This window comes from Chelonoidis abingdonii, chromosome 8 (assembly GCF_003597395.2).
Source record: "Chelonoidis abingdonii isolate Lonesome George chromosome 8, CheloAbing_2.0, whole genome shotgun sequence".
NCBI lineage: Eukaryota > Metazoa > Chordata > Testudines > Testudinidae > Chelonoidis > Chelonoidis abingdonii.
This window is the reverse complement of record NC_133776.1, coordinates 66,035,484-66,063,404: the sequence shown is the minus strand read 5'-3', so window position 1 is coordinate 66,063,404 and position 27,921 is coordinate 66,035,484. Positions and strand designations below refer to the sequence as shown.

The 27,921-nt window shown below is 48.9% G+C and overlaps 1 protein-coding gene across 4 annotated transcripts; it reads left to right on the top strand.

Moving 5' to 3' along the window:
- Window positions 1-1,703: 1,703 nt before the first annotated feature.
- CNGA2 (cyclic nucleotide gated channel subunit alpha 2) lies at window positions 1,704-27,354 on the top strand. 4 transcript variants are annotated; one of them, XM_032772221.2, is made up of 9 exons: window positions 1,704-1,824; window positions 2,465-2,550; window positions 3,319-3,396; window positions 16,692-16,835; window positions 18,831-18,941; window positions 19,609-19,782; window positions 22,947-23,054; window positions 24,137-24,243; window positions 25,341-27,354. In XM_032772221.2, exons 4-9 carry the CDS (start codon window positions 16,723-16,725, stop codon window positions 26,762-26,764), a joined length of 2,037 nt encoding a protein of 678 aa, XP_032628112.1. In that variant the 5' UTR covers window positions 1,704-1,824; window positions 2,465-2,550; window positions 3,319-3,396; window positions 16,692-16,722; the 3' UTR covers window positions 26,765-27,354. The 4 variants fall into 4 exon arrangements, with proteins under 4 accessions (XP_032628112.1, XP_032628113.1, XP_074924818.1 ...); XM_032772222.2 differs by lacking the exon at window positions 3,319-3,396; XM_075068717.1 differs by lacking the exons at window positions 1,704-1,824; window positions 2,465-2,550; window positions 3,319-3,396 and adding an exon at window positions 5,492-5,623.
- Window positions 27,355-27,921: the final 567 nt, after the last annotated feature.

Genomic DNA, 27,921 nt, shown 5'->3' with positions numbered 1-27,921 from the left:
CTCTGCTCCCACCAAATAGCTTGCTACAAAGTGATGGAGCAGAGACACCATGAAACCTGAAGCTACATCAGGGACGCCTCGCCAGGGCCCTGACTGGAGGAACACAGGGACCACTGGTTGGTCAGGGCTTCCTATTTAAACTCAAAGAGAGGTATGGGGAAGTGTCTGCACAACTAGAGTGACCAGACTTCCTGCTATTAGGGGCTTTGTCTTTTATATATGCAACTATGGCACCACCCCTTCCTACCTGCCCCTCCCCTCCCCCCCCAAAAAAAAAAAAAAGAAAAGAAAAGGTCCTGATTTTTCGCACTTGCTATCTGGTCACTCTCTACACAATTAGGCTCTCTGACTGCTACATTGGAGCCTGCCTGTCTGACTTCCTGGGTCCTGCCCTGTTTCTGACCCTTGCCCCTGGGCTCTCGCTCTGAATCTTGGTTTGACTCTTGCTCTAGCCACTGGACCTGGCCACCTGGATCCTGACCCTGAGAGGTGGCCTCTAAACCCACTCACTCAGTGGTGAAAGTAGAAATCCTTTTTTGCTGGTACTGCACTCATGGGAGGGACAATGGGGGGGCATGTGACATCCCCACATGACCCTCCATGTGCCTCCTCCCGGCCCTACCCCCAGCCCAGGGCCCCCATGTTCTCCTCATCCCATCTGACACTCCCCCTTGTATTTACAAACATCAACTTGCTTAACTATTCATTTCTCCCCAAATATGTAGCATTCAGTCTGTTTATATGGAATATGGGAGTTAGGTGGGGAGCCATTTCAGCATATGTATGACTTATTAAAAGACAAATTTTAAGTAGAACTGTATCCTAAACTGGTCTATGGTATTGTACCCAAACTTTGCATTTCAATGGGGGATTCAACTTCCTTTATAGGAACAGACTCCTGAACCTCTTACCGGTCCACAAAAGTGGTCCATAGTCATGCAAATAGTCACATTGTCTTCAATGGGACCCATCAAATGATTAAGAGTTTACAGCAGGGGTCTCAAAGCCCCCAGCCCACGGGCCATCTGTGATCCGCAAGCCTTCCCAATGTGGCCTGCAGGGCTCCAGCATTTTTGGGGCCGGGTCTCTCCCTTGGCCCCACCTGCCGCCCCTGGGCACTCCCCCCTCAGGGATCTTGGCAGTGCAGCAGAACTGAGCGGTGTCTGCCTGCTCGCTCCAGTGGCTGCTGGCCCTGTCCTGCAGCCTATGGGGGGGCTACGCCTCTGCATGATGCCCCCGCCCCGAGTGCCCCTGCGGCCAATGGGATGCTGTGGGGGCGGTGCCTGCCCCGCCTTGGAGCCCCAGGTAAGCACTGCACCCTGACCCCCTCCCCACATACCCTCTCCAGCTCCCAAATTCCCTCCCAGAGCCCAGCCTCTCACCCCTTCTGCATCCAAAGTCCCTCCCAGAGCCTGCACCCCAATCCCCTACCCCAGACCACCTCCCCCACCCAAACTCCATCCCAGAGCCTTAGGCAGGTGCGGGTGTGTGGAGTTTTAGCGGGGCGGGTTCTGGGTGGCATGAGTGACATTGGCCTACTGGGAGGATTTGAGGACTGGCACTGGCCCTAAGGTAAATTGAGTTTGAGACCCCTGGTTTACAGGATTAGGTGCCAAGTTCCTAAATCTTCGCTTATAGTTCTCTCTCCCATAAAGCTGGAAAATGAGGCATTTATTTTCTTTGTTTTGGTGCTCCAGTTCCAGTTAACAAAATGCATGTTAGACTAGTTTGGCTGCAAAGAAGAATTCTGCGTACACTGAGGGCAACACCTGATTCCTGTCAGGCTGCAGAACTGGGCTGATATCAGAATCCAAACATCCTCTGGTCAGTGCAAGCAGAGGCTTTCCTCTAATGATCTGGAATTGATGTGATGCAGTATGAATATCATGGATAATTCAGACCAAGGGGGAGAAACAGAATCCGTCCCCCCACCATCCCCTACCATCTTGAGGACTCCTGACCAAGGTAACAGCACACTACATATGCTAACAAACAAACTTAAACAAAGGCTTTGTTTAAGTTTGTTAGCATATGTAGTGTGCTGTTAAATCCATTTAAAGAATGAATGCCCTCCCTAGCCATGTTCTGCTCCTCAAAGGAACAGCGCACAGTCCCATCTCAACTCCTGGGGGTGAGGGAGAAGCCCCAAGTCTTTCCAGTACCCTGTACCTGCTAAAAATCTCTGTCTGGTATTGTGTACTGGAGGGTACCGCCCTATTTGCACTCCTGCACTCACCATATCAACCTGGGTAGGAACAATCAGGAAGTTTCCTGGTGGCTGCAGGGCTGTGACCTTGCACTGGGTATTGTAGCCACGCATTTAACAGATGTTCAGTATCCTGACTGCATAAGAGCATGTTGGTGAAATTGGCCAACCGGTGTAAAATAAAAGAAATGACACAAGCCAATGGCCATGGGGAATTCATGGCTGGAGGCTGCTTGGTAATGCTGCTGCTGTTTCCAGGTGAGGAGCAGTCGCCTTCTCCTCGGGGTATCCTTTCCATCAGAGATGGGAGACGAGACTGGCTAAGCCACTGTTGTTCTGGTAAGGTAAGTCCTGTTCTGCTGCTCTTGCTGACCCTTTTCCATAATGATTTGCCAGGGAACTGTGGCCATCTGGCAGGCTGCCACTGTCCATGATGAGCTCCTGAGCCCTTGAATGGAGGCAGCTTTTCTGTAGCAGAAAGAGACTGTCCTTGGCTTTTGGGAAGTTGCTAGCACAATTTCCACAGTGGCCTCAGGTGAGTCACTTAACCCTCGTGCCTCAGTTTCCCTGTCTGTAATGATGCTTCCCTGGAGAGGCTGGTGGGAAGGGGAAGCTTGAAGCAGGTTGTGTGACAGAGGTGCTCAGGGCAGTTGCTTGGCCACGACCAGGGCCGGCTCTAGCCATTTCGCTGCCCTAAGCACGGCGGCACGCCGCAGGGAGCGCTCTGCCGCTCGCCGGTCCCACGGCTCCAGTGGACCTCCCGCAGGCGGCCTCGGAGGTTCCGTTGGGTCCCTGCGGCTCCGGTGAGACCGTCCCGCATGCGGCCCGACTGAGCCACTAGAAGCCACGGAACCAAGCGACCCTCCCAGCATGCCGACGAGAGTCACCAGAGCGCTGCCGCGCAGCGGTGTTCCACAACCGCAGAGGCAGCGCCCCGTGCATAGGTGACCCCAAGCATGCACTTGGCTTGCTGGGGCCTGGAGCCAGCCCTGGCCACGACTCACAGGAATGGAAACAAACAGGCCTCTGAAGTTCCCATGAAGCTTCGCTAGGTGTCTGTAGGCTCTGTGTCTGATTCCCTTGTCTCTCTCCTTCACCGTGCTGGCATAAAGAGGAGGAGCATCAGCTTCATCCTTCGTGGTCCCAAGGGCATCTTCGCTGTTCATATGCGAGACTCCTGCTGCCACAAGGTGCTAAAAAACAGGGCAATCTAAGAGCAAGGAGTGGCAAAAATGAGGGCTTAACTGCTAGTGTGTTACTGTTGCCACACCGCATTCCTTCACCCATGAAATGAGTTGGGTGAAGGGGCAGGTCTCAGCTGCTCAAGCTTTTCCTCTGGTGCCAGGTAAAGAGCCTGTGGCATGAGACCAGAATTTAGATGTTAAGCATGGTTAGCTAGTGCTTGCTCTGTTCACACCCCTCAGCCCAGCTCTGCTTTGTGGGATAGTGGGATTGGCACTGAGGTAATCTTTGATGGAATTGCCAACCTAGGCCAGCTTGAGGCAGGCATCATGGGCAAAGGCATAAATTTAGCACTATTACCAACTTGAGACATGCAGAAACCCATTAATTAGGCCCCCAAAATCGTAAGATTTGAGAATCATTGTAGTACACTTTTTGGATTCTTTTCATTTGCCTTTTGGGTTTTCAGCCTTTAGGATTCACATTTTCAAGGTTTGCTCTGCAACCATAATGGCTAGAGACTCTTTGGTTTTCAATGCAAGCTGAGACTTTTCATGTAATCACATAACACCAGAGCCTAGGACTTTTAGAGAAACACCAAATATTATGAGACTCCTGTAAGAGGTGGCAACCAACTGATCTAGCCAAGTAATTAGCCACTGCACCTTACAGATGTTTAAACATAGTTGGGGATTGGATAAAATACCCCTTTTATATAAACCTCCGGGCTGTAGATGCTCTGAGTTGCAAACGGAAAATTCCCTCTTGCCCCCACTGTCTCTCATTACAATGGCCTCTGAAAAGCTCTAATACCCCCTGAAAAGATGGCCTCATGAAATGTCTCCCACATAAATCTGTCCTCCTGATGCTCTCCACCCCGACCTGTTCACTTCCCTGGTAATCTCGTGTGTCAGATTTCACTTCCTGCTCCCGTCTGTGTAAGTGCATGCCTGAAGTGGTGATGGAGGCATATAATACTAAAATATTGGCCTTTTCCTGTGGTTTTGAGGCCGAGTGACAGCTGTAGCATGGCAGGGACACAATGGAAATAAAAATATTAGTGCTATGTCTGATTGCCGTATCCCATGCTGTATTGATGGAAGCCAGCAGGAGGTGCTGTGCAGAGGTGGGACTTGGGTTCTAGTCAGGGTTCTAGTCCCAGTTTATTCTGTAGTCTTCTGGCTCAGTGTGACATGGTAAAGGAGGTCATATTTCATTGGACCAACTTCTGTTGGGGAGAGAGAGAGACAAGCTTTTGAGCTTACACAGAGGTCCTCTTTGGGTCTTGGAACTAGTGGGTGAGTCACTTAACATCCTTGTGAGGCACAGAGTGGCTGAGTGGGTTAATTCATGAAGGTTTGTGAAGTGCTTGGAGATCCTCGTACCAGAATTGCTAGGGAGGTGTATTGGATGGCTATTCTGTCCCGCCACGCTATTCCTTGAATGCTTTGTGAAATGCCTGCCTCCTCACCTCCCATCATAGGAGGGCAGGGAAAAGGAAGACAATGGATACCCCTGTGTTCTTTCCAGGCAGGTGGAGACTCAATCAGACGCAGATGGAAGACGAGTGGGAATTTGCTGGGAAGTAGAGCAGTCCCAGCCCAGTGGTATCAGAAGGGGGGTTGGGAGGGGGAGAGCTTTTATCTCTCCTCCCCTTTCATTCCCCAGACACAAAGCCATCTGTGATTAATGCCTGTGAAGTACACCTAGCGCTTTGGGACCATGCAGGGGATGCGCACACTATAGCAGGGGGAGAGAGAGATCAGCTCAGAGCAGCTCAGAGACCCTTCCGCTACTGTCGGGGGCATCTGCCCCAACCCCTTGCATCTCAAGTTTACTTCATTTCTTGGCTATAAGCTAGAGCCTTGCCCCATGGGCTACTGGCCGAGCTTCTGAGCCCAGGCAAAAGGCAGCACCTTGGAACAGGGACAGAGCTGTTTCTTTTCAAATCAGTATGTGGAATTAAAATCCTAAATTAGTTCAGTCCTAGAAGCTGCTGAAAATTTTTGGGGTGATGAATTCCCGGTCAGCTCCTGGTTGCCCCTGGAGATAACATGTTTGTATGTGGTTTGCTGGATCCACCTTCTGCACTGAGATAGGAACTTGAAGGCGAGTGACTGGGTCAGATGGCACTGCACCGGAGAGGCTGAGCCAAGTGGAGCAAATCGCTTGTACTAGCAAAGGCTGCTCTGAGGCTGAGTTTTGTCACTAGACGCTGCGCGGGACATCTGATTAGTAAGTACAAGGACTTATTCTGCCCCCAGAGTGTCCCATATGTGGTTGTTCCCCCATCTCACAGTGTGCATATGCTTAGTGGCTGTAAGACCAACCTGGGCTGTTCCTGGGGTTGGGAAGGAATTTTCCCCTGGGTCAGATTGGCAGAGATCCTGAGGGGTTTCATCTTCCTTTGTGGCATTGGTCACAGGTCATTTGCTGGTTTAAACTAATGTAAATGGTGGATTTTCTGTAACTTGAAGTTTTTAAATCCCAGTTTGAGGACTTCAGTAACTCAGCCAGAGGTTAGGGGTCCATTATAGGAGTGGGTGAGGTTCTGTGGCCTGCGATGTGCAGGAGGTCAGACTAGATGATCATGATGGTCCCTTCTGACCTTAAAATCTATGAATCTACTCATCATGCATAGTTGGATGTGTACATATGCCAGATGCATTGCACTCTGTATGCCTATGACTGGGTGTGAGTGGATCTCATTGTCCCTCTGTTGTATGTTGCTACGTATGTTTTCTTTGTAGACAAAGAAGTTCAGTTTATAATGCACTGCATGCATGTATGTATGCATGTGCTCAGCTCCTCTGCATGCTGCATAAGCGTTTCCTGTATATAATCTATATGCATATTATTTAGTGTATGGTGCATATGTAAATGAGAAATTTGTGTGTATATATCAGGGGTTGGCAACCTTTCAGAAGTGCTGGGCTGAGTCTTCATTCATTCACTCTAATTTAAGGTTTTGCTTGCCAGTAATACATTTTAACGTTCTTAGAAGGTCTCTTTCTATAAGTCTATAGTATATAACTAAACTATTGTTGTATGTAAAGTAAATTAGGTTTTTAAAATGTTTAAGAAGCTTCATTTAAAATTAAATAAAATGCAGATCCCTCCAGACCAGTGGCCAGGACCCAGGCAGTGTGAATGCCACTGAAAATCAGCTCGCGTGCTGCCTTCAGCATCCGTGCCATAGGTTGCCTACCCCTGGTATATATAATGATGTCCATGCAGCCTGTCTTTAATGTAGGAATGTGTGGTGTTAAGGGAATACCTCACTGTTAGTGCATGTGTACTGGTGGCTATTGTCCATGGGTCTTTGTGCATTTCAGTGCGCGTGCCTGTATCTCCATGGAGTTTCTTTTTAAGCTGCCACATCGTTTGTGGTGTGTCCACTCCATACTTATCTATTATCAGCACCTCTGCATGCTGTATACATTACTTGCAGTGGAGTGGAGTGGAGTACCCAGGAGTTTGCCCACTGTGGATACATGTGTACAGGGGAGATATAGCTCAGTGGTTTGAGTTTGGCCTGCTTAAACCCAGGGTTGTGAGTTCAAACCTTGAGGGGGCCACTTAGGGAGCTGGGGCAAAATCAATACTTGGTCCTGCTAGTGAAGGCAGGGGGCTGGACTCGATGACCCTTTGGGGTCCCTCCAGTTCTATGAGACAGGTATATCTGTGTGTGTGTGTGTATATATATATATAGTTTAAAGCTAAGCTGGGCAGAAAAAGACTACAGCCTTCCTTTAGGTGCCTCAAGTTTGGTTTCTGCCCTGTGACTGCATTAGGGATCTGTGGTCTCTTGAGCAATTGTGAGAATTTCAGTTGCTCAGCCCTCTGGTAAGAACAGCTCTGACAACATCCCCCTAACCAGGGTCTAATCTGCTATTATGAGCTGCAGTGGTCTGGTCACAAGGGCAGTGATAGGTGACCCATCCAGCTGCCAAGAGCCCTGAAGGTTATCAGGGCTGGAACTGCCCATTCCTCCTACCAATGTGGTCAAGGGCCCATCTCTGCTGAGACGTGTTCTGGATTTAATAGGGAATGAGAAACCTCTGCGAAGAGTGTCCCAGTTATGGGGCTAGCTGCACCTCATCCCCTTCATGGATTCTGAATTCACCCCCTCAGGTTTCAGGACTTGGGCCTTCTTCTCCTGGGCCAGAATCCCATGAATCTCCCACTCTCAGACCGGGCCCTGGGCTGCAGCACGTTGTGTGTATTGACTGTGCTTACTCACCAGGTCCGACTAGGCTCAACACTTGCAGTTCTGCCCTGCAGAGGTCTCTGATCTCTGGTGACTAGACTGACCAGAGGGTCTGCTTAAACCAAAGTATTGTTTAATCTGAACAGTAGGAATAAAACATTTAGAGAAAAGGATTTTAAAACAACGTAGTCAACATACATGCCTCTTTATCTTACCTACAGCCCTACTATCCTGTGAGAGAGTCACTGCTATTCTGCTGGAGTTCCCAGGCATTTGGGCCCTGCTGTCTAAAAACAGTTTGGTGGGCTCGTTGGCAGGTTGAGTCAGTCTCTTCCTGGCCAATGACTCTGCCATTGTCCTGTAACAACCCACAAGCGTGTGCTGAGAGGTGTTTTGTCTTGAGTCTTTGTTCTGTCTTACTGCTTGTTTCCCAACAACACTGGTAGTTTAAAGCCGATATAATCTTCCAGTAAATATCCCAATAACCAGGTTAGGAGACAGTGCTCATTAATTATTACCGAGCTGCCTCATTTCTGCCGCAAAGAGTTTGACTGGGTTCTTTATAAAATGTCTTGTCCTGTGGGAGTTTCACTCCCTGCAGCTGTCCCCTGTATGACTGGTCTGGGGGAGCAGTGGCTGACGCAGCAATTCTCTCATCTCATTAGTGGTTGAGCTCCATCCCCGCTCTGACTTGAGCCCAGGAGCGGCTCCAGGCACCAGCAAGCCAAGCGCATGCTTGGGGCGGCAAAGCACTGAGGGTGCTCTGCCTGTTGCCGCAAGGGCGGCAGGCAGGCTGCCTTCGGCGGCTTGCCTGCAGAGGGTCCGCTGGTCCCGCAGTTTCAGCGGACCTCCAGCAGGCTGCCTAGAGCCGCCCCTGCTTGAGCCCCCAGTGACTAGGACTTCTGCAGCCATGTTCCTAAAGCTGGGGTGAGTCTCAGTGTCTGCAAATCCGGGATTGAAAGCACGGCCTTTGACTAGGCCCAGAACAGTAAGGCATTGTAAGCTCTGCCATCAGATCTGATTCCTAACCTGCAGCACAGCCCCCGCCCTTTGTCCAGTGCAGGGTCCTCCCCACACTCTGAAGCCCTTCAGTCCTGACCTGCCGCAGTCCCAGCCCTGCACCCCTTCACACCTCTTATTGCAGCTCAGTTCCCTGACCTGCACCATCCCCCATTACTCTGGTGATGGGAGGCTTAGCAACAAACCGTATTCATATCAGACTCTGACATTCCTGTGATGTCGGCTTCATAACACTGGTGCTCTTTGTGGCCAGCTGGGTATAATTTCCTTGGCTGAAGTGTAGGTGGCTTCAGAAGTAAGGAAGGCCAGGGAAACACTAGGCCTGTTCTTCCCTCCTTTCTTCCCCATACCTAATTGTTCAGGCAGCAGTTATACACCCAGCATGAATTCTTCTTCCCTGAACTGTGCAAGAGTCTGTCCTCATTGCTCCCATTCCTGCCTTTAGCCGACTGTCCTATATATCAGCTTTATTCTGTGCCAAGAAATTCCCATGAAATCCCTTTAAACTCCCACCTGCCTGTTCTGACTAAGCATTACAGCTCCTCTCTGCTCTGTCCCCTCCAGACTGTGTGAAGCCTTCCAAAGCCTCCACTCTCTTCTTCCCTCGTCCTCCAGCTTAATCTCCTTTAGTCCAGCTCTTGCAGGTGTGGTTTCACTAACCTCTCTGAACCAGTCAGACCCTGGTATCTCTGTGAGTCTCTGTTCTACCATCACCCCTTACAGAAAGTCTCCGCTATGGTGCATGCAGTATTCCAGATGTGTCCTCAATGAACCCTTGTTGGTCATCGTTGATGGTGAGCCCTGAGGGGAAATAACTGCCTTAGGATGCTAGATAATAATTAGTTCTGCCATGAGTGCCGGGGTCTGGCCTGGATGACTTCGTGAGGTCCCGCCCAGTCCTGTGATTCTGTGATTAATGACTTAATGTCATGACAGGCAATAGGCTGAGCTCTTTGCTGGATGAGATGTTCGTTGCTCTCCAATGTCTTCTGAAGGAGATGTGCCAGACCTGTGTGTGTATCTAGATGCTCTCTGTGCTGCTGGAACTGCTCCTTTATCTCACCCGGGGCCTGTGTTTGGCGATGAAGGTGGTGTGAGTTTCCAGTGATGTACATTTGCAGTTGCCGGATGGCCCCAGTGTCTGGCTGCACACAGCTCTGGGGTGTTAGAGGTGCCACTGCTGCAAGTAGGTAAGACAAGGAGAGGAATCAGTCATAGCCAAATGTTGTTGTATTACCCGTGCACTCACGCACTGCTGGCAGGGTCCCCATGGATTACCGCTGGTCTGCTTTTATTTTACTCTCCCCTTGCTATTTCCTCAACCAGTTCATCGTTGCTCCCTCTGCTTCCTTCCATTCTTCTCTACAGGGGTCTTCCACTGTAGGCCATATGCCTGGCACCCTCTCTCTGAGTCGGTCTGCTGAGCCTTGGCCCTCGCTGAAATGCAACTCTTGCCAACGGCCTTTGTGATGCTAACAGGGATGTCTTAACCCCACAGTATCTTCAGTCACACCTACTGTGGATCCACAAGTTGAAACCTGCTGGGCAAGTGGCACAATTTGGGCAGTGGCAGCACTTGTCCCCGAGGAGCAAGGAAGCAGCCAAATTCAGCTTGCCATCTCCCTTGTTCGACCAGCCCTAGCGACCCCTGCACTTCGCACTGAAACGGATCTGTACAGCATGCATTGCAACTAGGGCTGTAAAGCGATTAAAAGTGCCGTTAAACAATAAAATACCATCTATTTTAAATATTTTTGGATGTTTACTACATTTTCAAATATATTAATTTCAGTTACAACACAGAATACCAAGTACACAGTGCTCATTTTATATTATTTTGATTACAAATATTTGCACTATAAATAATATTTTTTCAGTTCACCTCATACAAGTACTGTAGTGCAATCTCTTTATCATGAAAGTGGAACTTTACAAATGTAGAATTATTTTCCAAAACCCCATTTTATTTTTGAATGCAATGTAAAACTTTAGAGCCTACAAGTCCACTCAGTCCTACTTCTTGGTCAGCCAATCACTCAGAGAAACAAGGCTAGTTACAATTTGCAGGAGATAATGCTGCCTGCTTCTTGTTTACAATGTCACCTGAAAGTGAGAACAGGTGTTTGCATGACACTGTTGTAGCTGGCATTGCAAGATATTTACATGCCAGATGTGCTAAAGATTCATATGTCCCTTCACATTTCAACCACCATTCCAGAGGACAAGTTTCCATGCTGATAATGGGTTCTGCTTGATAACGATCCAAAGCATTGCAGACTGACATGTTCATTTTCATCATCTGAGTCAGATGCCACTAGCAGAAGGTTGGTTGATTTTCTTTTTTGGTGATTTAGGCTCTGTAGTTTCCATATCAGAGAGTTGCTCTTTTAAAACTTCTGAAAGCATGATCCACACCTTGTCCCTCTCAGATTTTGGACGTCACTTCAGATTCTTAAACCTCACATCAATACCTTCTTTGCATTTTTTGTCAAATCTGCTACGAAAATGTTCTTAAAACAAACGTGCTGGGTCGTTATTTGAGACTGCTATAACACGAAATATATGCAGAATGAGGGTAAAACAGAGCAGGAGACATACAATTCTCCCCCCAAGGAGTACAGTCACAAATTTAATCAACACATTATTTTTTTAACAAGAATCATCAGCATGGAAGCATATCCTCTGGAATGGGGGTCAAAGCATGAAGGGGCATATGAATGTTTAGTGTATCTGGCATGTAAATATCTTGCAACACCAGCTACAAAAGTGCCATGCAAATGCCTGTTCTCACTTTTAGGTGACATTGTAAATAAGAAGCAGGCAGCAGTATCTCCCATCAATGTAAACAAACTTGTTTGTCTTAGTGATTGGCAGAATAAGAAGTAGGACTGAGTGGACTTGGAGGCTCTAAAGTTTTACACTTATTTGTTTTTGAGTGCAGTTATGTAACCAAAAAAATCTGCCTTTGTAAGTTACACTTTCATGATAAAGAGATTGCACTTCAGTACTTGTATGAGGTGAATTGAAAAAAAAATTGGTTTTTCAGTGCAAGTATTTGTAATCAAAATAATAATATAAAGTGAGCACTGTGCACTTTGTATTCTGTGTTGTAATTGAAATTAATATTGAAAATGTAGAAAAACATCCAAAATATTTAATAAATTTCAATTGGTATTCTATTGTTATAAGTGCTATTAATCATGATTAATTTGTTTGAGTTAATTGCGTGAATTAACTGAGATTAATTGACTGCCCTAATGGCAACAGATGCCCACATGTCCAGCTGAGCTGCAGAATGGTCTGTGAATTCTGTAGTGCATGGCAGGTGACTGAGTCCAGGACCCTGTTTTGAGAAGTGCAGGGACGAATTCACAATCCTCCAGAAATAAACCCCTCCCCATTTTGTGCTCACAGGGAGAGATGAGGTCTACATTATGACAAGATTTTTCTTCTTGAGGAGTGGTGGGGGTGGGGGGGGGGCTCCCTGCTAATCCCTTAGGGGGGTCCTAACTCAGCCAGGATGACCTTTGTGGAGTGGGGTGAGGAGTTTCTTCCTTCTCAGGACTGACTCACCTCACTGATTTACTGCTTCTGGCCTGCTGTCTTGGAAGGGAAGTGCCTGAGCACCAAAGCTGGGTCTCTATTGGCACCCTCAGCAAGTTCGCATATGACACTAAGCAGCTGGGAGAGGTAGGTACAGATTTACCTAGACAAATTGGAGGACTGGGCCAAAAGAAATCTGATGAGGTTCAATAAGGATAAGTGCAAAGTCCTGCACTTAGGAAGGAAGAATTTCATGCACTGCTACAGGCTGGAGACCAGCTGGCTAAGGAGCAGTTCTGCAGCAAAGGACCTGGGGATTACAGTGGACGAGAAGCTATATATGAGTCAGCAGTGTGCCCTTGTTGCCAAGAAGGCCAACAACATATTGGGCTGTATTAGTAGGAGCATTGCCAGCAGATCGAGGGAAATGATTATTTCCCTCTATTCGGCACTGGTGAGTATTACGTCCAGTTTTGGTCCCTCCACTACAGAAGGGATGTGGACAAATTGGAGAGAGTCCAGCGGAGGGCAATGAAAATGATTAAGGGGCTGGGGCACATAACTTACGAGAGGCTGAGGGAACTGGGGTTATTTAGTCTGCAGAAGAGAAGAGTGAGGGGGGAATTTGATAGCAGCCTTCAACTACCTGAAAGGGGATTCCAAAGGGGATGGAGCTAGGCTGTTCTCAGTGGTGGCAGATGACAGAACAAGGGACAATGCTCTCAAGTTGCAATGGGGGAGGTTTAGGTTGGATATTAGGAAACACTATTTCACTAGCAGGGTGGTGACGCACTGGAATGGGTTACCTAGGGAGGTGGTGGAACCTCCATCCTTGGAGGTTTTTAAGTCCCAGCTTGACAAAGCTCTAGCTGGGATGATTTAGTTGGTGCTGGCCCTCCTCCAAGCAGAGTGTTGGACTAGATGATCTCCTGAGGTCTCTTCCAACCCTAATATTCTAAGAGAGCACGGATCCTAAAGCTCCTGGGTCAGTGTGAAATGGACACAGTAACATTGACTGGGAAATAATGCTGGGAGATACTGGCAGTGGGAGCAGGACGTTAGCACTTGGAAACCAGTTTGCACCCTGCCCCACTGGAACGTTACTCTCTCTGCTAAGAGACTGGAGGGCTCCAGAACTTTGTAGGAGAGTGTGGAGGTTTTTTTAATGTCTAAGCTCCTGTACGGTGGCCTCTGCAATGTGAGTTTTGTGTTTTCGGTTCCATTCCTAAGAGACAGGTGTTCATACCGAAGAAACCAGAATTGGCACTACCTGGCTCATTCGTAGGCAGCCTCAGCAGAGAGTGACTGCCCCAGTCAGGACTCAGGTGTGTTGGGGAGGGGCGTGATGTACGAGGACTTCAGCAGTGTGCTGCAGGACCTGGAAAAGATGAAACAGCAGAGCCAGCTGAGATGCTACTTCCAAGCATCTGCTTGAATTGGAGCAGTTGCCCTGTTCTTTAGCTGGGCCCCTAGTTAAACTGAACTGTATCTCCTGAGTCTGGGGGCAGATGTCATAACTTGCTGGGTAGCAGAAGGAGAGCAAAGCTGCCGGGCACGGTCAGATCCCTTAGGTCCTGCATCTCCTGCCTCCATGCTACCTGAGATAGGGCTGGGTCCACCTGGGGCTGTTCCCCAATTCATTTGAGGATGTGGAGTTTTTATTCTGGAGGATCTGAGATTCTGTGCCAGTCAGAGGTTTATTTAAGGACCAGTAAACAACACCGTGGGCTCTGTCCAGCTACACAATCCTTGAGCCATCATTGGTTCAATTGGTATTATTATGTAAGGGAGGGGGGGCTTGGACCCACTTGAATATGAGTTCTCTGGAATGGTTCATTCACTCTGTGCATCTTAAGACCTGTTTTTGCTTCTATATCATGGGCAGATAGTTCCACTCTGCCCAGTTAGTCATGTATAAGGACAAACTTCTCCACCCACTGAGTCTGCCTAGATATTTAAACAGTTCAAAGGGGCTGAATTGACCGCCTATGAGACACTGCACTAAAACTTTGAGTGAACAAGGGGACAAAACTTAGCCCTGGGTGCATTATAAAGGTGAATTGGGGATTATTCTGGGGGAGCATAAAATCTTCCCTCCTCCCCCTAGAAATAAAACAAGCTGTTACTGTCTAATACAGAGCTGGTCTATGGGGCACTTGATCGGGAGAGCTGGGCTGAGTCTCTTCCTGGTTTCCAGGTGCTAAATTGCATTAAAAGAATCCTGGTGCTGTGGTTGCCACAGGGAAATTCTGGAGTCGTGACTGGGGGGAAGGCAGTAGTCTCTCTACTAAGATGTGGTGCGCACCATGATAAACCTGGAGACCCCCTGCTCTAACAACTCTGCAACATTGTTCATGTATCTATTATGGTTTCCCTGCTGCTATCTGGAGCAAGGCATTGACAGCTGCTAGTCAGAGGCTCAGAAAGGCCCATTTTAATGACTAGCCTTAATTTCAAACGCAGCAGAGAACTTGTGCCTGATGAGGCTCGTGGCTTGCTGGGCAAACTTCCGGGCTGTTGTGCTGCCCTGCAGGTCAGGTTTCTTTGTAAGCAAACAGGTACCAGGTGCTGCCAGCTCTGGCTGCAAGACAGGTCTTCAGCAGTACCTCAGTGACAGGGTAGCTTTGACTTTCTTCACTGCCTGGAGTCTTCTGCTTTCATTAACTATTGAGTATTCACAAGGGGGTGGGGGGTTGAAGCAGCTGCTCCTCTCTGCACGCTCCCTCAGGGGGGCCTCATTACCTTGCTGAGGTTGCAGCCCCTGGAGCAGCTGGCACCTGTTGTTAGGGCAGTGCTTGATGTTGATGCCATCACCCTGGTAACGGTGCAAAGATTAGAGCTAGTGCGAGAGCATCTTTCCATTCACACAGCACAGTGAAAGGCCATGAGGGAGGGGGAGGGGAGAAGGGAGGGAGGCATGGAAGAGGCAGAGTGGAGCAAAAGGGGATGGGGGCAGGGAGGAAGAGAGAGAGAGAGAGAGGCAGAGATTAAGGAAGAGGAAAATGGGGGAGAAATAGGGAAAGATCAGTACAGAGGAGAGAGAGGAGACAATTTTTCCTCTGCCTCATGTGATCTCTCTGTACACATATACACTTGCTCCCTTGTCAGGAGATGCATGTGCTTTTAAAAGATGGTCAAAAGACCACTCCCAGCCAGGTCCCATGAGACAGGCTAGTAAGTGTGGTTCCTGATAGACTACAGATGGTGAAACTGCCAAGCACAGAGAGAAACTACTTTGCTGACAGCCCCTTGGGGAGTCTAGAACCCAGACTTCCTGTTTCCAGCCCCGTGGGTTAACCCCAAGCCTGCATGTGGATAGTACATGATGAGATTTATTCACAAAACCCTGGTTTGGGATAGCTGCCTGTGATGATGAAATTAGAGTTGCCGTCTTTCTAATGGCACAAAACTGAACACCCCCACCCTGCCCCTGCTTACTCCATCCCCACTCCCTCCATTGCTCACTCTCCTCCACCCTCACTCACTTTCCCTGGATTGGCATGGGGAGTTTGTGTGGGAGGGGATGTGGGCTCTGGGGTGGGGCTGGGAATGAGGGGTTTGGGGTGCAGGAGAGGGCACCAGGATGGGGCAGGGGATTGGGGTGCAGGTGGTATGGTCTCTGGGATGGGGGTGCAGGCTCTGGGTTGGGCCAGAAATGAGGGGTTCAGGGTGTGGGAGGGGGCTCCAGGTGGGGTGTGTGTGCAGGGGTAAGGACCCTGGCTGGGGATGAAGGGTTTAGGGTGCAGGAGGAGGGTCAGAGCTGGGGCAGGAGGTTGAAGTTGGGGTGTGTGTATGGGACGCAGGCTCCGGAAAGGAGTTTGGATGTGGGAGGGGACTCTGGGCTGGGGCAATGGTTTGGGGTGTGGGAGAGGGTTTGGAGTTTGGGGTCCCTGTGGCACTTAACATGGTTCCCAGGAAGCGACCGTCAGGTCCCTGCAGCTCCTAGGTGTGTTGGTGGCCAGGGAGGTTCTGCGCACAGCCCTCGGGCCTGCAGGTGCCACCTGTGCAGCTCCTACTGGTTGTGGTTCCTGGCCAGTGAGAGCTATGGAACCAATACTGGGGTGAGGGCAGCACATGGAGCCTTCCTGGCTGGCCATGCGCCTAGGGGCCGCAAGGACCTGGTGGCTGCTTCCAGGAGCTGCGTGGAGCTAGGGCAGGCAGGGAGCCTGCCTTAGCCCCGGGCCAGCGCTGCACTGCCAACAGGACTGCTAACGGCCCGCCAGGGTCCCTTTTTGACTGGACATTCCGGTCGAAAACCAGACACCTGGCAACCCTACGTGAAATGGATCGTGGGTAATTTTCATCTTCCTCCAGTAGAGGCTACTGCTGGAGGCACAACGGGGAATGCCCTTTTAGTATGACCCGGGTCAGCAAAGCCTTTGTTCTTGGATGCATCCTCTTCCAACAGCAGAAGCCTTCACGAGTGCTGTGTACAGGGGGTTGGGGACAACCCTGCATGGAGTGTGTAATGTGTGTGCCATATGTTTCAGATCTTAGTTATTTTCTGCTCTTTCTTGCTTCCTGGGGCAGGGTTCATGCCAGTGGCTTTCTCACATGGAGGATGAAGGGACAGAGTAATGGTCTGAAGAATTCACCTGCCAGCCACCCTCCCCAGTTGTCCGTCACAACCAGTACTGAAGATGATCCGGAGCGGACTGAGCTTGGCCCCAGCAGGTCAGGCTGCTCTTCAGTTTGGAACAGGAATGGTCTGCTAGAGAAGGGGAGTCTATTAGTAGGGGTGAAAGGACAGATGGGCCTCAGACTCCTTCGGGAGGTATCTGGCCTTCTCAGGCATGGCATAATAGAGGGATCTGGACAGCACAACCCAGATCTAGGGGAACTTAAACTGAAAGCAACCAGAGTGGTATAGGGAACCTCTAGTCGATATGGGAAAAGTATGTGTGTGTGTGTGTAGGTGTATCTTGGACACCCAGTTTTGAAGGGGGAGCAGAGCTATTCTGCTGGCTCAGCCTGGCAGGCAGACCAGATAGTGTCTTGTTAATGCTGCTCCCGAAGATAAAGACTCAGTTGTTTTCTCTCAGGTCAGAGAGTGGTGGGTCCTGCAGGAAGAATCCAGGTAGGAGCCTGAGGGATGAGGTTTAGATTTGGAGTTCCAGTCCTGGCTGAGGCATTGGGCAGATCCCAGGAAGGCTCTGTGTGGGTCAGGCAATGCCGACAGTATGTGCCCTGTGTTAGAAAAAGGTGCATACACCACCTACTTAAAATGTATTGGAGCTTTGGGGAATGCTGCTGAGAGGTCCCAACCTCTCCTACTGTAGTCAATAACATTGAAGGTGCTATCTGTCTTAGATACTTATACGCCCCCATTGAAATAGTAACAAGTTAGACAGATTCAGTACCTATGCACACTGATGCCCATGAACAGTTTGGTAGGAGAAGAAAGTAAGGCCGAGTTACAGAGCGGGAATACCTGTTACTTTGCTCGGCAGGGAATGTTCAGCTCCAAACTACTACTGAGAGAGTCCAAGCTTTAGATGCACGAGGATGGTAGTTTTATACGGATGTGAGCCTGGGCACTGACTAAGAAGGAAGAAAAATGCTAATTATCTTTAAAAATGAAGTGTTGAGATGAATTTTGGGGCCAGTAAGGGAGACTGACATATGCAGAAGATCTAACAGGGACCTGCGCGAGGTCTCTGGATCAAGAATAGAAAATGTAGTGAAGAAGCCCCAGTGATTTCAGTGGGCAGGGCACATGGTTAGGATGCTGGAAGGCAGGCCGACTGAGCCTGTCTTTGTGGTGTGCAGCCTGGTGGCCGACCTAGCAGAAGATAGAGAGAGGTGGGGGCAAACTGTGAGAGGAGCCAAGGACTTCTGTGCTCTGTAGAGCCAGGGAGGAAGAGTAACAATAATATGCTAGTATCTGAGCAGTTCATAATGATTAATGTATTTACCCTCGCAGACGTCTGCGAGGCAGGGCAGTGCGGTTATTCCTATTGTACAGATCAGGACGGAGGCACGGAAAGCGAAGTGACTTACCCAGGATCACACCGGCTGTCTCTGGAGGAGCAAGGACTTGAACGCCTGTCCCCTGAATCACAGGCTAGCACCCTAATCGTTGGGCCATCCTCCCTCTCAGAATCAGGGCTTTAGCATTGAACACACCCCAGGGGCTGGTGAAACCAGTGAGTATCCAAAGGGAAATCCAGGTCTCACTGTGCAAGTAGCCTGGTCACTTTACTCCAGCTCCTCCTGGACACCCACCCTATTCTCCACAGAAAGCCAAGTGGGCTCACATGCTTGCAGGGGAACACTGAGGAGATGATATTAGCATGAACAACCTCTCCAGGCTGAGTGGAGGAAATCAAGGACTGAAATAACAGTTCTAGCAGAAGCAGCAAAGAATCCTGTGGCACCTTATAGACTAAGAGAAGTTTTGGAGCATGAGCTTTCGTGGGTGAATACCCACTTCGTCAGATGCAAGTAGTTCTAGCAGAGGTGTGTGAGGGGGAAGTCCATGTCTGAATTAACTTGGGGACCCTAGGCAATTGCACATGTCAAGGAGCAGAGGGCTGGGAAGCAGGAGGGCAGGATCTTGATGATGTCAGGTCACTTCTCTTCTTCCCTCAGGGTCTAGTTCATCTAATGTAACTGGTGGTGGACACTGAGCAAGCAGAGAGTTATCCTGATCTCTTTTCTCTTCTGCAGAGCCCTGTCTGCAGGTGATGATACCTCCTCGGAGCTGCAGAGGGTGGCTGCATTGGACAATGCAGATCAGCCAGGCCGCTCCACCTTCCAAGGGAGAGGAGCTCTGTCCAGGTACACGTGCCTGTGGAATGTAGCCAGGTGGAGGATGAAGGGTTGAGCACTGAGTACTGTTCAACCACCACTGCTTTTGCAGGGTCTGTGTGGGGTTCCAGATGACCAGTATGTTTGGGCGCAGCTGGTCTGTGCTTACAAAGTGAAGTATTAACCTGTCACCTCTGGCAAATCCTTTTCCAGCCGCATTCGGCAAAGTGGGCTCTGTTACATCTGTGGCCTTTTCATTCACCCCCTGAAGAGGTGATGTTTTCCTGGCTTAGGGCCTAATCCTTTGCTGAGCTGAGCTCTCTCCTGTCTTGCTGCTTTCAGTGGGAGTTGGGGATGTTTGGCACCACACCGGATCCCATTGGCTTTACAGGGGTTGAAGATCTTGGATTCAGACTTGCTGTTTTTTGTACTTGTTCACCTGGCATGCAGTAAGTGTGTCCAGCTGTGTGGAGGGCTAGAATGCCGAGCAAGTGAGCCCAGGGGGCTGGAGGGTGCTCATGCTGTATGTCCATGGTTTAGAATAGGCATTTGGCTTAGGTGTGCACAGTCCACCAGCACCCATGCAACTGCACTTGGGACCGCACAGTGATGCCTCTGAACAATGTGCTGGCCGGGAATGTGTTATTTTCTGTCATGGCACAGACTCCTGACTCTGACTTCTTCTCTCCCTGGTCAGGATAGTCCGTCTGGTCGTGGTGCTCAGAGACTGGGCTAACAAAGGCTTGCGGGAGGAGGAGCAAAGACCAGACTCGTTTCTCGAGCGGTTTCATGGGCCGGAGCTGCAGATGGTGACCGAAGGAGATGGCAACGCCCAAGGGGACCAAGAAAACGATGGCAGCAAATGCAAAAAGTAGAGTTTTTTTCTCTAAAACGTCTTGGCAGAAAGGGAAATGTTTCTTGTATGTGGAGATAGACCTCTTCCCCCCACCCTCTGGGCTCCTCTTTCCCACGATGAAGGGGGCTAAGTGATCAGTGTGCACTGATACAAGCAGGATGGTTGCATGAACTAGAGGTGACTGGGGTCACCATGCTGTGCTATGTCAGAGGACCAGACCCAGCTCGGTTAACTGTGTTTCTGAACAGTTTGGTATCAGTGTGTTTAGTGTTTGGAAGCTGGTACTGGGCCCTGGTAGGGAAAGTGTATACAAGTTGTGCCTGATCCATTGCCCAAACGTGGACACCTGCACCTGTAGTTGGTGCGTACCCTTTACTCACTGTCTAGTCTCACATGCCATCCCTGATTCTGTACTAGACCCTTACACTAATCACTTATATCTGCCACAATGCTCACAGCTGGCACATTCTGATCACAGGGTCTCAAAGCACTTTATAAAGGTCTGTAAGTTGTTGTCCCCATTTTACAGAAGGGCAAAACTAGGGCTTATAGCACTGGTTTGCTATCTTTTTCATATGGTGGCCCCCTTTTCTATACTAGGACCCACTTCCGATCTAGCCATGACCACTCTTCCATGTTGCAATATGGGAAGGCAGTGTGGCTGTTCACGATCCCCTGGCTGACAGCCCCTGGTTTTGAGTGTTTAAGCTCAAATGGGAAGTCTGAGGCAAAGTTTGAAATGGTCTCTAGTCTCCCAGCTCCCCAACCCAAACTCCAGCTATTAGGTCCAGCTACCTCTCATCAGCAGTAGCTCCTTCCAGGAGGAACTTCCCAGAGGATTTTGACAAAGTGAGTGAGTCACCCGGCTGATGCTGTATTTGCAAGTCTTGTTTCATCATCTGCAGGAGAGGAAGGGAAGTGTGTTCCTTGCCCAAGTCTTCTTCCAGAACATACTTTGTGAGGGCTAGTTCTCTCAAACGCTCTTTCAAATCCAGTCCTTTCATCTGCTCTACACACACTCACATGGTGAAAAGCAGTAACCTGGCTTTTCTTCCTCTCTGTAATTAAAGGGCAAAGCTCATTGACTAGTCTGGACCCCTCCATTACAAATGGTAATTAGAACATGAGAAATGATTGTTTTCTGCAGGAGAAAAATATCAGAGGCTTGTATCTGAGACTTTAATAGGCAGAGAAGAAAATGTTCTGCCCTGCGAGGTTAAGGGTATCTTGTTAATTATCAGAGGCAATAGGCTTAGAACTTGAATACAGAGAGATGGAATTGGAGTATATTCTGAAGGGGTACAGTGAGATTCTTCAACCAGAATGAGCTCTGGACAGGGGGCTGCCACCTTGCTGAGATTTGGTTTGCAGGCAAAATCTGTCTGCATCTGCTTGTTGTGGTGCAACAAAATGTCACCATAATGTTATATGACAGGATGGCAAAGATGGTGGTTGTTACATGTTTGTCAGCCTGTAGTTATGTGGGGCCATTAGTCCATTTGACGATTTGTAAATTCAGGATAGTCCCACAAAATTCAGGATGGGTTCCCTGGCCACCTGGTGCATACAGGGATAACTAAGGGTGGGGGTTTCCCATTTCCATCATTTTCTAGGGAGAAATATCTCATTGGCCAGAGATTGGGGACAGAAATCAAGCCAATACCTGTCATGACATTGTCACTAATGTGATGTTGTGATGCAGCATTTCGGCATCCTCAAGCAATTATTTCCCCTTGGGGCTGACTGATCCATGATGACCACCAGGGGTTCATAGAGCAAAATAGTATCCTCCATACATCGTGACCCTGCAGGCGCCATATGCGATGTACAGAGCAAAATGGTGTCCTCCACACTCAGGGGTGCTGGAACAATTTTGTACAGTGGGGGTGCTGAGAGCCATTGAACCAAACTATAAACCCTGTATATAATGGAAACCACTTCAAGCCCAGGGATGTGGCAGCATCCCTAGTTCCAGCACCTATGTCCACAATAGGGATCAGTGCAACCCCATCTGCTGATGGCACAACCTCATTTGGGGTCATGACCCACAGTTTGGGAGCTGGTGGCTTAGCTGTCTCTGAGATCAGCTATGTGATGTGTAGACACAGTAGAAGACAGTTTGTTTCTCTGAAAACTCTTGACCCATTTTTGGAGCCATGTTGAACAATCACCGTTGTGGCCCTACCAAAACCATGTGAGAACCTGCTCTCCAGGCTTTGCCAAATGCGTTATTCCCAAAGCTCGGTGCATTCCTGCTGACGATGCCTGTGCTGTGCAAAACCAGAGGCGTAAACAAAAGGCCAGAAGATGCTGGTCTTGAAGGTGGTAGAAGCAGCACTGGAGGGTGAGGGAACTGGCAATTGCCACATGGAAAACAGTGAAATTTGTTGGCAAATGAGTTGTTTTCTGTTTCTTGGAGGGATTTTTGTAAACTCAAAGGCTGGGGGGAATTTTGTCCTCTTGGCACAGAGTGAAAGAGAGACAAGCCTATCAGTTGGGAAGCAGAGTTTCTGTCCCCTCTCTCCTCCAGTGAAATCTAGCAATTGCAGCACACACATCTTACTGCTCAGTCCCTAGATAAACAGGATCAAATGCTTGGGAACAGTTCAAAGGCTGGACCCAGCAATTCAGTGAGCAGACTGCAGGCAGCGTACAGCAGAACGGAAATGGCAATTCCATAATACTAGCTGCCACAGCAACCCACTTCCTTCCTTAGTGTGGTGCCTTGTATGCCCCTAAACTGCATGGACATGCATTTCACTCTGCCCTAATCAATGCTAGAGTTATAAACTATCTCAGAGCTGCATCTATTATACTGACACATATTGTCCCAACATTCTATATGAGAGATCATGTTGTCTAGTGATGGCAACAGCAGTTTGGAAATCAAATTCCTGATTCTGCCACTGACTTTCTGCATGACCTTGGGCAAGTCAGTTAGCTGCTCTGTGCCTCAGTTTCCCCATCTATAAATTGAGTGAGCTCATTTTTTATCTAGTGCAAAGGGGTGTTGGGTGGGGGATGGTTAACTGAGCAATCTTGGCAGGTGCTTAGTGCTTTTTAGATGGAAGAGTTTCAGTGCTCGATATGATAATTAAACCAAGCTATAATTGATGCTGCTTGTGCCATTAATCACATGCAGTCTCTGATGCCCTCATTGCCTCGGTTTCTATTTTCAGGAAGAAATGGGAGCTCTTTGTGGTGGATCCTGCAGAAGACTGGTATTACCACTGGCTGCTTGTCATTGCAGTGCCCGTCCTTTACAACTGGTGTATACTCGTGGCAAGGTGAGTAGGGAGCATTCCAGGGCAACTCTGTTCTGTAACCCTTCTACCACCACAGATGCTATCTCTGAGACTAGCATCGGCCAGCTGAAAACTGGCTTATGTCTTGCATTGTTTGTTTCTGAGGCTGCTTGTCACTGGGTGGCTGGCCCATTCAAAGGGAGAGAGGGTTCGACCCACCTGTGATACAGCCGATTTGCCTCCTAGTGCAGAGAGGATGAATTAGATCATGTGAGAGGTGGTCATATGTCTAAATTGGAGGTGTGGTGGGGGGAAGCAGTGGCCAGTAGACAGCTGGGGGGCGGTGACTGTAGAGTGAAGTTGCAGGAAGAGTATCTCCTGCAGTGGTCCCTCTGGGAGGGAGTTGTGGCTGGGTAGAAAGCCCGGGTTGGAAGTTTTGCTTTCCTTTTGGGGAGGCAGGCAAAGAAAGCAGGCCAGGCCTTGCATCTCATCCAATGGCTCTGAGAGAAGTAAGAGATGGTACCATGGGGAGATGGGGTTGTGCTGGGAGTAAGGCCAGGGTGGAAGTCTTCTTGGGTTCATTTTTGAACTTTATGCTAAAAAGCCAGACGCCCAGAAAGGCATCTGTTGGACTTGTGAATGTCTTGGGAATATGTGAGGAGTCCAAGGAGGGTAACTGAGGCAGACCATCCCTGGTCATGAGAAGGCAGAGGGGAAGTGCTTGATCTTGTTGCATCAACGGCAAAAAACCCACATTTTTTCTGTTGTCATGGCTCTGGAAAGGCAGAGCCTCTTCCAGCTAGGTTGGCTGTATGTGCTGGGTTGGTAACAACTGAGTGCGGGGTGGTGGAGCAGCATTGTGCTGTTGCGTGTGGGAGGCAGTTTCCGTACCATTACTGCTTAGCTTAATGGAAGGCAAATGTCCCAGATATGATGGACTTAATTTCCGAGGAGCGAGGGAATGGCTGGCAATTGTCAGAGATCAGCCCTGGTGCCCACTGGGACACCACAGCCTGTAAGAACCCAGTATCCACCTTTGTTCAGTATAGGTGATGGGGTTGAGTTGGTTTCGGTATCTTGATAACACCCTCTGCTCTAATTACTGCCATGTGCTTCTCCTGCAGGTCCTGTTTCAGTGCCCTCCAGAGGGACTACTGGATCCACTGGCTGGTGCTGGACTATGTCTCGGACTGTATCTACGTTGCCGATATTGTCATTCGGCTGCGCACAGGTGAGCAGAAGAGGCAGCCTAGCCTGGGAAGGGTTTGTTTTAATGTCATTACCCGAGATTTGATATAAGCTGTGAGGGGCTGGCCTGATCTGGTGCTCCTTTAGGACGAGTGGTTTAATCCAGTGGTTCTCAACAAGGGGTACATGTACCCCACGGAAGACCTCTGCGTACCCCCAAGGGTACATCAACTCATCTAGGTATTTGCCTAGTTTTACAACCGGCTGCATACAAAGCACTAGCAAAGTCAGTGCAAACTAAAATTTCATACAGACAATGACTTGTTTATACTGATCTATACACTGAAATGTAAGTACAATATTTATATTCCAATTGATCTATTTTATAATTCTATGGTAAAATTAAACCAGTCAGCACTTGTTCAGTACTAGTGTGCTGTGACACTTTTGTATTTTGATGTCTGATTTTGTAAGCAAGTCATTTTTAAGTGAGATGAAGTTGGGGATACACAAGGCAAATTCGATTCCTGAAAGGGGTGCAGTAGTCTGGAAAGGTTGAGAGCCACTGGCTTAATCCATGCCTTGGTGTTAGCTGGCAGGAAATGGCCTCTGGAGAAAGAATCTCATTAAAAGCTCTGTAAAATAGACTAAGTTTCAAAATGAAAGATTCATCATCCACAGCTTTTAACTTCACCTATGAATAATTGTACAAAATTACCCACATGACCATTAGTATTCGGGCACAGCTTTAGGTCTATGTCTCTGGTTTGGTATCTGTTAAGTTAATGAGTAATCTAAATGGAAAAACGGTAGAATTTAATGTTCCCAGAACGTAGCTGGCTGCTTTGCAATTTCTGTCTGTCACTGAAGAGCTCTGATCTAATTCAGTATATGCAGGGCAGAAACATCAGTATGTCCTCCTATCTCTGTGTCATCAGAGTAAATCCCTAAGTAATACCTTTTTGTGGCTTTTTCCAGGTGAAGCGCTCGAGGGCTGGCAAAGGCTTGTAGACTGAGCAGATCAGGTGGAATTAGAAATATTTTAATTACTATATGTGTATGTTGGTTGAATGCAACCCCAAATCCAGGAGAACAAACATACCTGAGCCAGGATAATTCTTCCCCTTGTTTCTCTGGTAGGTTTTTTGGAACAGGGTCTGCTGGTCAGGGACCCGAAGAAGCTACGTGATAACTACATCACCACCTTACAATTCAAGCTGGACGTCCTCTCTATCTTGCCAACAGACCTGGCCTACCTTGCAGTGGGATTACATCAACCTGAACTACGCTTCAACCGGCTGCTGCACTTCTCCCGCATGTTTGAGTTTTTCGACCGGACCGAGACCAGAACCAGCTACCCAAATATCTTCAGGATCAGCAACCTGGTTCTCTACATCCTGATAATCATCCATTGGAATGCCTGTATTTACTATGCCATCTCCAAGGCCATTGGGTTTGGGTCAGACACCTGGGTGTACCCCAATATCACCGACCCTGAGTATGGCTATCTCGCCAGAGAATATGTCTATTGCCTCTACTGGTCCACTCTGACCCTGACTACCATTGGGGAGACCCCGCCCCCGGAGCGCGATGAGGAGTACCTCTTTGTCATTGTTGACTTCCTCATTGGTGTCCTGATCTTCGCCACCATCGTCGGGAATGTGGGCTCCATGATCTCCAACATGAATGCCACCAGGGCAGAGTTCCAGGCCAAGATAGATGCCATCAAGCACTACATGCAATTCCGCAAGGTCAGCAAGCACATGGAGGCCAAAGTTATCAAGTGGTTTGACTACTTGTGGACCAACAAGAAGGCTGTGGATGAGCGTGAGGTCCTTAAGAACCTCCCTGACAAGCTGAGGGCGGAGATTGCCATCAACGTCCACCTGGAGACTTTGAAGAAAGTGAGAATCTTCCAGGACTGTGAGGCTGGTCTGCTGGTGGAGCTAGTGCTGAAGCTTCGACCACAGGTTTTCAGCCCAGGAGATTACATTTGCCGGAAGGGGGACATTGGCAAGGAGATGTACATCATCAAGGAGGGAAAGTTGGCTGTGGTGGCAGAAGATGGCGTGACTCAGTACGCTTTACTCACCACAGGAAGTTGCTTTGGCGAGATCAGCATCCTCAACATCAAAGGGAGCAAAATGGGCAACCGGCGCACGGCCAACATCCGAAGCCTTGGCTACTCCGATCTCTTCTGCCTGTCGAAGGATGACTTGATGGAAGCAGTGACTGAGTACCCTGATGCCAAGCGGGTCCTGGAGGAGCGTGGCCGGGAGATCCTGATCAAGGAAGGGCTTCTGGATGAGTCTGCGGCTGCAGAGAGCTCGGAAGGGAAGGACACTGAGCAGAAGCTGGAGAGGCTGGAGTCCCACCTGAACACGCTGCACACCCGTTTTGCCCGGCTCCTGACTGAGTACAATGCTGCCCAGCAGAAGCTCAAACAGCGCATCACTGTCTTGGAGTCCAGGGTAAAGCAGTACAACCAGGAGGAATTCTTCTCAGACAGCTCAGACAGCCCCCTGGAGGAAGAAGAAGTAACTAAATTCAAAGGGCAGGAGTGAGGGCCACAGATGTTAGCTTTGGCTGTGTGTGCACGGTGTTGAGATGGTATTTCCAGGAATGCATTACTCCCACTGCCTTATACGAGACTTATCTTGAACCCATAGAAGTGCTGCTGCTGGCCTTGGATGGCTGGGAACTGAGTAGAGAGCAGTCAGGTGACTCCAGTAGCTCTCACTCAGGTTTCTCGCTCTCCTTGCTGCCTTTATCCAAGACCTCACAGATCCGTAAAAGCATGAGACTGACCTCTGCTGCTGCTAACATTTCCTTCAAGCTCCTGCAGGGAGCCTGCTGGCCTCTTTCTGGCCCTAGAGATCGGGACTCCATTAACTCGGTGCCTTGCATGTGGGAGTCAGTGAGGACTTCTGGGCCCTGGCATTGCCTAGGTGGGGGTGCATAAGCTTTGATGTAGTCAGAGATCTTCACTTCTCCCTTTTTTGATGGGGGCTGGTGAGGAGGATGCCCTTTATTATCTCATGGGAATGCTGGTCCTTCTAAACCGCAAGAGAGAAACTGAAGCATAAACCAGATGCTCATTAATGTATTTTGGTATCTGCTTTTCTAACACACACACACTGTTATGTAAATACTACTTTTCCAGTGTCTGAGTCCATATGTTCAAGAGACTAAAACCTGATGGGGGAGGGGGGAAATCCAGCCCAAGCCTTGTCTGTCTGCAAATGGAATGTCTTCTGGTTCAGCGTAGCCCTGTAGATCAGACTCACGATAGCCCTGAACAAGAGATGGTGGTGGGGATAGGAGAAACCTATTCCCTACCTTACCAGGCTGTATTTTTCTGTATGAACATCTTACTTAATAGGCAGAAACTCTCTTGTGTGTATTTAGCACTTGTCTCATAAGGTTGAGGAGCAATTTTCCTAGATATGTTTTACTAGGTCATGATTTCCTGGAGCATGGCCTTTTGCTAGGCATTCTATTCCCGAACCACTGGGTACAGTGGCAGCTTGAATTTTACGTGGGCTGGAGAAGCCTCTGGTAACATTAGCAGTGTGCTTGGGTCTGACAGCACCTGTTCCTTTGGTGCAAAAATAAGAAGCTCTCTCTGTTCTCTAATCATGACTGGATGCACCAGGGATACATGTTCTAAAGACACAAAGCTGTAGCAAGACCCAACTATCTGGCTTTTGTTTACAGTGGG

Excerpts from the sequence above, each read along its gene's own strand:
- CNGA2 (XM_075068716.1), top strand. The coding sequence starts at position 12,286 with ATGACACTAAGCAGCTGGGAGAG. Across the intron at positions 12,309-16,691 it reads ACACTAAGCAGCTGGGAGAG|GGTTCATGCCAGTGGCTTTC; the intron begins GTAGGTACAGAT and ends TTCCTGGGGCAG. Across the intron at positions 24,244-25,340 it reads TGTCATTCGGCTGCGCACAG|GTTTTTTGGAACAGGGTCTG; the intron begins GTGAGCAGAAGA and ends TTTCTCTGGTAG.